Source organism: Sorex fumeus, unplaced genomic scaffold, assembly GCF_029834395.1.
Source record: "Sorex fumeus unplaced genomic scaffold, SorFum_2.1 ptg000044l, whole genome shotgun sequence".
Taxonomy (NCBI): Eukaryota; Metazoa; Chordata; class Mammalia; order Eulipotyphla; family Soricidae; genus Sorex; species Sorex fumeus.
In genome coordinates, this window is record NW_026606101.1 from 20,460,223 (window position 1) to 20,471,878 (window position 11,656).

Below are 11,656 nucleotides of genomic sequence, written 5' to 3' on the forward strand. Positions count from 1 at the left end.
AACCCTCCACTCCAAGGTGGTGATGCCCCCTCAACCCCCCGCCCCCAAGCTCAGGGGGCTGTGCAGGAAATGCGCAGTCTGCATTTCCCCTTGCCTGAGGATGTGACTTACTAACCTCCAGAGGCCCTCCTGGAGGCCTGGATGTCACCTGCTCAAGTATCTGGGACTCCCACGCTCACCCTTGGCGAGCCCTCTGTCCCGCCAAACCACGCCAAGCTCTGCCGTGCTCACAGACCTTTAATCTAGAATCTCCTCCTGCCCCGGAACATGACACCCGTCTCGGGACGAAGGGAGGCACGGCCCAGGAGGCCCCACCAGCCCCGAGTCCAGGACGGCGAGGCGGGTCAGGCGGGGACCTGAGCGGGGGTCTCCTGGCCCCAGGAGATGAGGGAGTTGCTGGCCTGGGCCAGCTCAGCAATGGACACCCGGCCCCGCTGACGGATGAAGGTAGCCACGGCTGCCAGCTCCTCCGGGGTGATGTAGATGAACTTGCCCCGGTCGTCAATCACGCCTGCAGGGATACATGGGGGGGGGGGGCGGGGGAGCGCAGGGATGAGTCCCCCAGGGCACCCCCCACCTCCCCCTCGCAGCCACTCCGAGCTACCCCCCGCCACCGGCTTGCGTTTCCGGGCTGCATCTGCTCCATGTTTGGTGAGTCAAATCAGGCTTCCTGATCGAACCCGGCCAGCCCGGGTCCCACACAGGCCTCTGAATGTCCCCAGACGGGGGCACATGCCACCACTGCCCCCGGGGAGGTCACCCCCGCCCCTGCAGCCTCCACAGCAGGCGGTGGTGGTGGCCAGGCCTCGCCTACTCACCTGTCAGTGTGCCCTCAGCCAGCAGGTCCTGGATGCGACTGATGGTGTCCTGGGGGTGGGGGACACAGATGGGAGTGTGCTCAGAGCTGAGATGGGAGATGCCCCCCCACCACCACGGTGGCTGGCTCCCCCTCTCAGACACCCCTGCCCGCCAGGAGGGCTCTGCTGCTCCTCCGAGAGGCCCCGTGAGGCAATCTCTGGCCAGCAGTGCAGTGGCGGGGAGGCCTGGCAGTGATGGCCAGGATGGCAAGTCTGCTGGGTGCTTGCCAAGGGAAGGGGGGCTGGGGTTCTTCCTGCGCCCCCCAACCAGGGAGAAGACAGGAGTTCTGGGGTGGGGAGGTGGGGGAGTACCTGGGTGCGCAGGCCCACGTGGGAAGCCAAGTCTTCTAAGAGCACGACCTTGGACTGCTGTGGAGAGAGGGACGGGAGAGAGCCCTCAGCGTGGGCTGCCCTGTGTCCGGGGCCTTGGACACACCGCGAGGCTCCCCCTTCCACGCTCCCTCTCAGGACCCGGGTGCCCACACCTGCACGGAGGGGCCTGCCTGAGCCCCCGCCCTACATACAAGTGGGGACAGAACGCCTGGGGCCACCACACCCGCTGCTTCTCTTTGGTTCCCTCCCCCACCCCCGGCCTCCTGAGTGGTGTTTGGGAGGCTGTGGGGGACTAACACCCCACGATCCCGGGCTCAGGGGCCCTGAGGACAGCAAGACGCGCCCTGAGTGGCAGCCCAGCTTCGGAGGGAGTGGACAGGCGCGGGACACAGAGACACACAGCCACTGTGCGTGGCCTCAGCTCAGTGAGGGGGGTTCCACCGCTGTCTGCCGGAGCCCCGGTGGGGCAGCCCCACCACTCCAATACCCTCCACAGCACCGAGACCTCGAAATAACGTGGCTGACCCCCTCAGGGCCCTCCCCATGCTCCCCCCACCCTCAGGAGAAGCTGCTGACCCGGCAGGAGCCCCCACCCTCCCGAGAGCCTCCAACCACCTGAGCTGGGGGAGGGGCAGCTGGGCCCCCTTCCCGGCTGCAGAGGGCACGGGGTCAGAATGCCCAAGCAGCTGGCACCAGGAGACCTAGCCTGCCAGTCCCTTAATGAACATGGGGTCCTCCAGGGGGGGAGTTTCGGAAGACCTGGCCAGCTAGGCCGCAGGTGCCATCAATGTCTTTGGGATAAAGAGGAGAGCGGGACACCCAGGAGCGGCGCTGCCCCCTCCTCACACGGGCCACACGGGCTGCAGTCGTGTGCCCCTCTGGTCCAGAAAGCCGGCAGGCGAGGGTGGACATAGGAGGTGCCAGGGGCCCCCCACGCGGGGGCACAGACCCGCCAGAGGGGTGCCCTCCTGGTGTCTGGGGAGGGGGCCCTCACCCCACTCCCTCGGGGAGGGGATTATGCAAGCCCCGGCTCCTTGGCACCCCCGAGGACCACCCCCAGCGCCGCCCCCGCTCCCTCTGCACTCCTTCCCTGCCTCACTCGCAAGCCTCTCCCCACGCGCCTCCCTCCAAGTGGGAGAAGTTGCTTAGCAGCAGAGCTGAGCAGGACGAGCTTATGCAACCTGGAGCTGCAGCCGCGCGGCCCGCCCAGCGCTGCACACAGACGGGGCCGCACCTGCCTCCCCACCCCGGCCCTGGCACCCCCCGCCCCCCGCAGACCCGGGAGCCCAGGCAGGAACACGTGGAGGGGGCCGCGTGTCTAACGGTACTGGCAGCACACGTGTGTGGCGGGACTCGCAGACTCGCACACGGAGCGGCACTGAGCTGTCGCTCCCGAGGGTGGCAGGCCAGGAGGGGGCCACCAGCAGCAACTGCAGAGCCTCCCACAGGCCCGGGGCCACTGTTGGATCCTCCCCCCCCCCCGCCCAGGGGGGCACACCCAGGATACTCTCTCTCTCTCACACTCACACACCCCTACACACACACACACACACACACACACACACACACACGCACACACGCATACACACACACACCCTGCACGCATGCCCCCCTCCTCCCAGCCGCTCACCTTGATATAGTTGATGAACTCCGTCAGGAAGCTGTTAGACTGGAAGAGTAGCAAGGTCAGGGGTCAGCCCATGGGGAGGGCTGCCGAGCGGTCACTGGAAGCCGCTGGGCCTGCCACCCCCTCCCCGCGCCCTGCCTGGGAGCTTGGGAAGGCCAGGAAGGCCGCTGGGGCCAGGGCCCACCTCCTCCTCCGTCATGGTCTCGCCCACACCCTCCTCCTCCACCACGAAGGCCTCCTTCAGCTTCAGGTACTCCTCGTGCTCCCGCTGGGCTTGCTCCTCGCGGGCCTTCCTCTCTGCCTCCTCCTGCGGGCACAGAGGTTGCGGCAGGGTCAGGAGTGTGGGACCAGTCCTCTTGCCCAGCAACAGGGGGTGCTTGGCCCAGCCCCCTCCCCAGCCCAGCCAGGCCCCGTTTGCCTCCAGTCCCAGAACCCCAAGCCCCACACTGCTTGGGCCCCCTCTCCCGGAGAGCCTTGCCATGACGCGCCCCCATCCTGACACCCCCTCGGGGCTCAGTCCAACTCCAGGAGTGAGCAGTGATGCCCCTTCATCCCCCTGCCCTGGGCTCGGCCTGTCCTTCTGCGCCCCTCCCGGGCTGCCGGCCACGCCTGGGGCATCACCAGCCTCTGCTCACCAGCACCCACCACGGCGCTGCCCCTGCCCGGGCCTCTCTGCCTCCCTACACAGCTGGCCGCGGGACACGTCCCCCACGCGGTCGCGGGGGCCCCTCAAACTAGGCAGGGCCCTGGGGGAGGACTGGGACCCACACATCTGGGGCCTCCATGGTCACACACCCAGCAGCTGGGCTCGGAAACAAGGGCAGGGGGCTTGGGGGGAGCCGCGCAGGCGCTAAGCCCCTGGCTCCATCCCCGGCAGCCCCCCCACATGCTGCATGGGATCCCGTACTACAGCGCAGGCTGCCATCTCAGGCACACACCACGCGGCCGTGAGCCCGGGAACAAAGTGTGTGTGCGTGTGCGCGTGTGTGGGGCGGAGGTGGGGGGCTGTCTTCACGGGAATGGCAAGGAGGGGAGGGGAGAAACGAGGTCCCACCTAACACTTCTTTCTTTAACTTCCGGAAACGGTTCTCAGCTGAGCCATGTGGCGCCATCACCTCCAGCACCGAGTGCAAACTCCCAACCCACCCCACTTCTCAGATCCCCAGAGAGCTCTCCTCCAAGCACAGGCTGAGGCCGGGAACAGAAACACCCAGGATGAGCTCGGAGCCTCTGGCTGTGCCAAACACGGAAGAAAAGAAAAGTGGGGCTGGAGTGAGAGCACGGCTGGGAAGGCCCCGGCCTCGCACGTGGCTTGATCCCCGGCACCACACGTGGCCTCCTGGGCCCTGCCCGGCGTGAAGGGAGTCAGCCCTTCGGACCACCCTCCCCTCCTTCCTCATAAGGACAGTACTGGGGAAACAAAGCAACATGTGGCAATGTCAAAGCCACACAGGAACCAACTACACCAGCCTCCAAGAAACAGCGTTGAAACAAGGTGACAGGAAGATCCAGGAGCATGCTGGATCATAAAGCAAAGCACAAGATAAGTTTTTCTGTAGGTCCCCGTGAATACCAACAGGAAGGACAAAGCTCCTGTACAGAATTTCCGGGGCCCGGAGACTCTCTCCCGGGGGAAGGGGTGACCCTGCCGTGCAGCCGCATCCCTGGGACCTGTCTGCAGAGATGAGCGGGAAGACGGGGAAGAAAGTCCCTGAGGCCCCGAGGAGCTATCTGGTTCTGAGGGTGGTGCTTCCCTGGCGCTCTTGCTCCCTGGGAACCCAGGTGGCCGGGGGGGAAAAAATACTGGCCTGAGGGACAGGCTGTGAACCCTGTGTCCCCAACACCTCTTGGGACTCCCCAGGCTGCCAGACGCACAGAGACTCCCACACAACCCAGAGGCACCGACGGAGGCAGGACACGAGCTCCCCGCCACGAGCTGCCCCCGAGTGGGATGCCGAGGAGATGCCGACAGGGGAAAATGGGGCCACAGGGGAGACTCTTCTCCGGGGACTTTAGGGAGAACCAGGCAGGACTCATGCTCAGAATGAGGGGCCAGAGAGAGAGTACAGCGGGTCAGGTGTCGGCTGTGCACGCAGTCCACCTGGGTTCTATGCCCAGCATCCCCAATGGTCCCCCAAATACGGCCAAGAGTGATTCCTGAGTGCAGGAGTAACCCCTGAGCACTGCCCAGTGTGTGCCCCCATCCAAAAGGAGAATGCACTCTAATGCCCCCTTGTGGCTGCAGTGCCCAAAGTGCCCACAGCCAGGCTTTATCTTGTATCACAGACCACTCAGAGGTCGAGAGGGTCCTCACAGAGCTGGGGTGCCCTGGCCCTCACCCCTGCATCGATGTGACACCCCCATCTCAGACACCTGATTCTCTGGAGGAGGAGACAACCAGGAAGCAAACACTCACCACTTTGACCTCAGGGTTCCTGGCACCTACCCACGGCTCCACACAGAATGATCTTCTCATCGTCTCAGCCTGTAGGCCCCCAGGGTCAGGGCCCTTCTGCTCTCCTCTGACACCCACCTGTCCTTCTCACATACCCTGGCCACCTTGATGTGGTTTGGACTATACGCAAAGTCCCCATCTTGGGGCTAGAGTGATATTACAGCGGTTAAGGCACCTTGCTTTGAATGCGGCCAACCCGAATTCAATCTCCAGCATCCCATATGTATGGTTCCCCGAGCACCACGAGGAGTGATTCCTGAGCACAGAGCCAGGAGTAAGCCCTGAGCATTGTGGTCCAAAAAAAAAGAAAAACCCAACAAACCCCCCCCCCAAAAACACCACACCAACCCAAAAATAGAAGCCCCCATCACAGGGCTGGAAAATCGTTCAAAGGGCCGAGCACAGATGCTGCACGTGGGAGGCCCAGATGGGATCCCTGGCACCGGACAGTCCCCTGAGCACTGCTGGCCACAAAGAGCTGAAAGCTGGCCCCCGCTCCCGGCACCACTGGAAGTGGCCCCGCCAAATAAAGTAAAGGGGTGGAGGATGGCGTGAAGAGAGATGGTTCAAAGGTTTGCATGCAGATGGACAGGCGCTAGAGGCAAGGAGCTGGAGTTCTGAGGAAAATCGAGGCTCAGAAAAGCAAATAAATCCTCCGCTCGTGCGATAAAGGTCTTTACTGTTCTTAAAAAAATAAATAAATAAAAACACCAAGGTTCGCATGCAGGAGCCCTGGGTTTGATCCTGGGTACCACACAGGCCCACAAACACTACGAGTTCCCCCCCACCCCAACAACAACAAAAAACATTTTGCCTTTCAATAATTTGATGTGTGGCCTGCCATTGGAATCAGAGGGGCTGGGAGCCTTCTGGAAGGGGCTGGAGCCAGGCCCGAGAGTCCTCCTTACCTTCTGCGCCTCCTCCAGCCGGAGCCGCTCCTCTTCCTTCTTCCACTCCGCTTCGCGCTGCAACTCCAGGCGCTTCCGCTCCTCCCGCTCGGCTTCCTCTGCCTGGAGAGAGGCCTTCATTGGGGGCGCATCACCGCCCCTGGTGCGAGCGTGACCCCTCCCCAGGAGGCCACGGCGGGCAATGCCTTGCCAGGCCCACAGGGGCAGAGACAAACAGCAGCTGGCGGTCAGCGCGGTGGGGGCAGCTCAGCCGACTCCTATGCCCTCTGGCTTGCCTCACGCTGTGCTTTGCGCGCCTGCTTCTCTTCTAGCTTCCGCATTTTCTTGGCTCCGATTTTCCCCGACGTGTGAATTTCCACGGGCTTCTCAACGTCCTCTTCCTCCTGGGCTACAATGGCGCGAGAAAGGCACTTGAGGGGCTGGAGAGAAAGTACAGTGCATAGGGCATTTGCCTTGCAGGCGGCCAACGTGGGTTTGATCTCTGGTAGCCCATATGGTCCCTGACCCTCGCCAGGAGTGATTTCTGGGTGCAGAGCCAGGAGTAACCTCTTAACCTCTGAGCATCACCAGGTATGCACCCAACCCCCAACACACACACACACACACACACACACACACACACACACACACACCAAAAAAACAGACAGGTCCCAGTCAGAGGGCAGATAAGGATGGAGCCTTGTGGGAGAGGTAGGATCGATCTCCTTTCACTCACCTTTGAATGTTTTTTTTTCTTTTTGGGCCACACCTGGCAATGCACTGGGGTTACTCCTGGCTCTGCACTCAGGAACTACTCCTGGCAGTGTTCAGGGGACCATATGGGATGCTGGGAATTGAACCTGGGTCGGTCGCATGCAAGGAAAATCCCCTACCCACTGTGCTATCACTCCAGCCCCTCACCTTTGAATGTCTTAAGCCCAGCTCTCTCACAAAAGCAGAAACTACTACCAGGAGTGGGGTGTGTTTGGGACCCCATATTGTTGCATAAGCCCCTACCAGGAGTGATTCCTGAGCACTGCTGGTGTGATCCAAATCCAAAACCAAAACAAGGGTCTGGGATCAGAACTCTGGCTTCCAAGGGGGCTGGTGCTACTGAACAAGTAGGTGAGGCACTCGCCTTTCACGCATCCCCAGCGTCCTACATAGTTCCCCAAGTCCCACCGGGAATGATTCCTGAGTGCAGAGCCAGGAGTAAGCAGGTGTGACCCCCAAACAACAACAACAACTAGAGCTAAAGCTTCCAGACCCACAGATCAGGTGAGCATCTACTGGGTGTCCCAGACTGCCCTCCCGCAGGGTGGGCATTCTGGGACCCTCTCTCACCTGGGACGCCGGCTTCCTCCTCGTTCTCATCTGCATCCAGCCAGCCCGCCCTCTGGGCACGACGCTGGGCCTGCAGGCGGCTGCCCAGGTCCCTCCGACGGCGGGGCCTGGCCCCAGCTCTCTGCTCCTCTGGCTCCAGGGTTCGAGGCTGGGCCCCGCGGCCTGCTGCTGCGGGCTCCCCTTCATGGTGCAGTGGTTCCTGGACGGCTATAGGGGAGACAAGCACCCGCTTGCTAGGTAGCACCCTCAGGGACCCGCAAAGCCGCCTGGACGGTTCTCCATCCGCTCCTGCTTCCTGATGCATCTAGCCCAAAGCCCTGATGGCTCCAGACCTCAGCCCGAGGCGGCAACAACACCCTGCACCCATTCTCCTGCCTTGCTAACTTTCTCATGCAGACCCACTGTCCCACCGGCCAGTCAGAAGACAGCCACTGGTCTGGCTGATACCTCCAGGCCTCCCCTGAAGGCCGCCCGCAGGACTGCACAAGACAGTCCCTGGCCCTGTGACCTGAGAGCTCCGGGCCTCCAGGAGTCCCCGCTTTGCCTCGGCTTCTCTCTTCCCTGCCCCTGGGAATGCCCGTGCTCTGGCGCAGCTCGTGGGCCCAGGGAGGGCAGAGACACGCTATGCAAACCCCCGACACCCAGGAGATACCCAGGGGAAGTTGGGTGGGCGTGTGCGTGCCACGGGTGTGCATCGAATCGGTGCCCTTGCTGGCAGCATGCCTGGCCTTGGGGCCAGGAGGCCGAACAGGGCGCAGGGGCGCGCCCCCTGGTTGCAGGGAGTTCCTGGAGTGCCTGACGCTGGCTGCAGTTGGTGGGTAAGCAGGAGAGGTACCCTTTCCTGGCTCCGGGGGTCTCTGCAACGGGAGCCGAGGGGCGGAGTGTCAATGAAGATGCTAGCGTCTGGGCCAGGCCCTGGCCTTTCAGAGTTGGAGTGGCTGGAGGAGAGGAGTGGACAAGCCCACGCTCTTTGGGGGGGGGGGGGGTGGATAGGAGGGGTGGTGGACACCAAGGGTCCCGCGGCCGCGGGTCACCTCACGCCCCGCCCCCGCGCATGCGCAGTGCTCCGCCGCGAGCCCGCCGGTCCGCGCATGCGCAGGTAGCCGCGGCGCCTCGGCCTAGTAAGGCCCTGGCCCGACACCGGCTGCCCCTCGGTGCCGGCGCGCTGCCCTCTCCTACCTGCTGTCCCCCGGCCCCGGCTGCGAGTCAGGAAGAAAATAACGGCGACAAGCAGAGCCGCCGCTACCAAGTACACCACGGGAGCCACCATGACGACGACTTCTCGGCGGAACCGGGGCGTCAGCCCCTGCAGTCCCGGATCCCAGGCCCCGCCCACCACCCAAAGCTCCTCCCACCCTCTCAGGCTCCTCCCACCCCGAGGAGCCCCGCCCCGTCCGCTCTCTTTTAAGGGCTTTGGAGGTGTTTTTTTTGGGGGGGGCGGGGATTGTTTTTTTTTTCTTTTTTTCCCCCACATTAAAATCAGTTTGTGAGGGTGCTGGGAATGTAACTCAGTGCTACATCCCCTTGCCTTGCATATTTGAAGCTCCAGCTTATTTTGTTTCGGGGTCACATCCAGCTTTACTCTGGTCTTATGCATAGCTACGAGGGATCACTCCTGGTGGTGCTTGTGAGACCCACATACGATGTGGCCCACGTACAGTACAGATGCCTTACCTGCTGGACTGTCTGTCCTGAGGCCATCCATGAGTCTGATCCCCAGTCCTTGGCAGCATGTGCCGCCTCATCCAAGGCTGGTTGTAACCAACCTGAGTACACTCCGTGAATTTGTGGCCTGGAGAGATAATACTGGAGGTAAAGCGCTGCGGACCCCTGACAGGCACCACTAGAAGTGATCACTCAGCATAGAGCCAGGAATAGACCCTGAGCACTTCAGGATGTGGCCCAAAACAGAAAAGGAAGGGGGCGGGATGAAAGAGAAAGGGAGGGTAAAAGACCAAAGCATCTATTTAAAGTGCAATATTTTAGGGGTCAGAGAGATAGTACAAGGCATAAGGTGCTTGCCTTGCATATGATAAACCCTATGTTCAATCTCCAGCATCACATACGGTGTATCTCCCCAACAAAGAATAAGGAAACAATTCTAGGCACATTCTCCAACTTGGGGTTCACCCAGCTCTCAACCTAAAGGCTCTCCTCCCTCCGGAGAAGCCCGTGTTCTCTCTTGAATACATAGCTTTCTCACTCCCCCCAGGTTCTTCTAAATAAAACTTTTACTTTTCAAAAAGTGGGATTTTTGTTTGGTTTTGGGTCACATCAGCACTACTTGGGGTCACATCTGCACTCAGGGGTCACATCTGCACTCAGGGGTCACTCCTGGAAGTGCTCAGGAGTCCAAATGTGCTGCAGGAGATTGAATCTGGGTCTGCAGAGTACAAAGCCAGTGCTTTACCCGCTGGACTAATTCTCCAACCCTGGCGCTCCTTTAGTTGTGTGGCCCACATGTCTGCCTAGGTTACTCTCTTGGTGGAGACGCCCGTGACGGTTGGGGTGCTGGCTTCAGTGCTCACAGACGCTTGCCCAAGGTCACACTTTCTAGCCAGGCTGCTTGCACATCTTTTCCGTTGTGCTCACACGCCCCCGGCTTTGGTGCGGCTGGGAATGGCTCCAGGTTCTGGTGATCAGGTGGTAGAGCTGCCAGGATCAGATAGAGAGCTGCCTGGGCCTCACTGGAGACAGAGAACACAGGGGATGTGAACACCAAGGCAGGCACTCTAAGCTCCTGTAAGGTCCAATAATTCTATTTTTAATTTTAATTTTTGTGTTTTGGGTCACACCTAGTGGTGCTAAAGATCATTCCTGGCAGGCTTGGGGGACCGTATGTGATAGTACAAAGTTCCCAAGGTAAGGGAACTTACCTTACACACGCCAATCCAGGTTAGATCTCCAGCATCCCATATGATCCCCTGAGCCCAACCATGAGTAAGCACTGCCAGGCATGGCCTCAAAACAAAACAAAACAAAAAAAAAATTAAACCTGGGATTTAAAAATTTTTTTTATAAACTGGGGCCCAGGGTCTGGAGATAGTGATGGGGATTAGTCACTCACGTTGCACGCAACCAACCCAGGTTTAATCCATGGTCCCACATATGGTTCTCTGAGCATAGCCAGGAATGCTATTCCTGAGCACTACTGGGTGACCCCAAACCAAAAATAAATAAAAATTCAAATTGGAAGCATGATATCAGCTCAGGAATTCCTAAAAAAGCAAGTTTTAGGAATACACTGCTAATACACTGAATACACTGAAAACACGAGATCCAAGCTGCAATCACCAAACTTTGCAATGTGCCTGTCAAGGTGGCAGGCAGGGCAAGGTTGGGGGTGGTGGGGATGGAGTATGGGAACACTGATGAAGGGAAGTCGACACTGGAGGTGGAACTGGTGTTGAAATACTATATGCCTAAAACAACTATCAATCATGATCACGATCACAACCATCCTGTTACTCGTTGATTGCCTCGAGCAGGCCCCAGTAACGTCTCCTTCGTCCTAGCCCTGAGATTTTTTTAAAAAGTGGCAGCCGAAGACCTCCAGAACCAGCCACCACCATGCTGAGACCACTCTCCACACGCATGAAGGTACCGGCAGAGGAACAAAGGCATGCGGGTCCAGGGGCTGAGATCTCCAAGCCTGCTCGGATCAGGACTGAGCGTCCTCCACGTAGATCCTCCAAATCCCAGTAGGCAGGGTTCACACCCATCAACTGGCCTCCTGGCGTCGTGTAATCCCATCAATGGCCAAGACTCAAAGACTATAAAACCCAGCTCCCGGAAGCGCTTGGCCACATTTGCAGCCGCGCGACATCTTATTATCTCATTCTTACTTTGAACAAACTGGCAGGCTACCAAATGTAACCTGCCCACACGGCAGAGTCTGGCAAACTCCCCGTGATATACCCAATATGCCAAATACCAGTAACGAAACAACTATCAATAACTTTGTAAATCACAGATAAGTAATTTTTTATAAAAGCTAGCTACTACTGGCAATTTGGAATTGTATAGTGCAAAGCTCTATGTGGGCAGGATCAAGGATGGGGTTGAGGGGGATTTACAAAAACTATGGCCTCCCGCCCCTCTCGGAGAGCCCGGCAAGCTACCGAGAGTATCTCGCCCGCATGGCAGAGCCTGG

The 11,656-nt window shown here is 60.0% G+C and overlaps 1 protein-coding gene across 1 annotated transcript; it reads right to left on the reverse strand.

The window, feature by feature from the left end:
* Positions 1 to 219: 219 nt before the first annotated feature.
* Positions 220 to 8,846, reverse strand: DDRGK1 (DDRGK domain containing 1). Its single transcript, XM_056121677.1, has 9 exons — positions 8,683 to 8,846; positions 7,504 to 7,710; positions 6,456 to 6,568; positions 6,181 to 6,282; positions 3,002 to 3,124; positions 2,821 to 2,859; positions 1,170 to 1,226; positions 819 to 867; positions 220 to 511 (listed from the first exon to the last, which is right to left on the reverse strand). The coding sequence occupies exons 1-9, from the start codon at positions 8,771 to 8,773 to the stop codon at positions 345 to 347; spliced, it is 948 nt and encodes a 315-aa protein (XP_055977652.1). The 5' UTR covers positions 8,774 to 8,846; the 3' UTR covers positions 220 to 344.
* Positions 8,847 to 11,656: the final 2,810 nt, after the last annotated feature.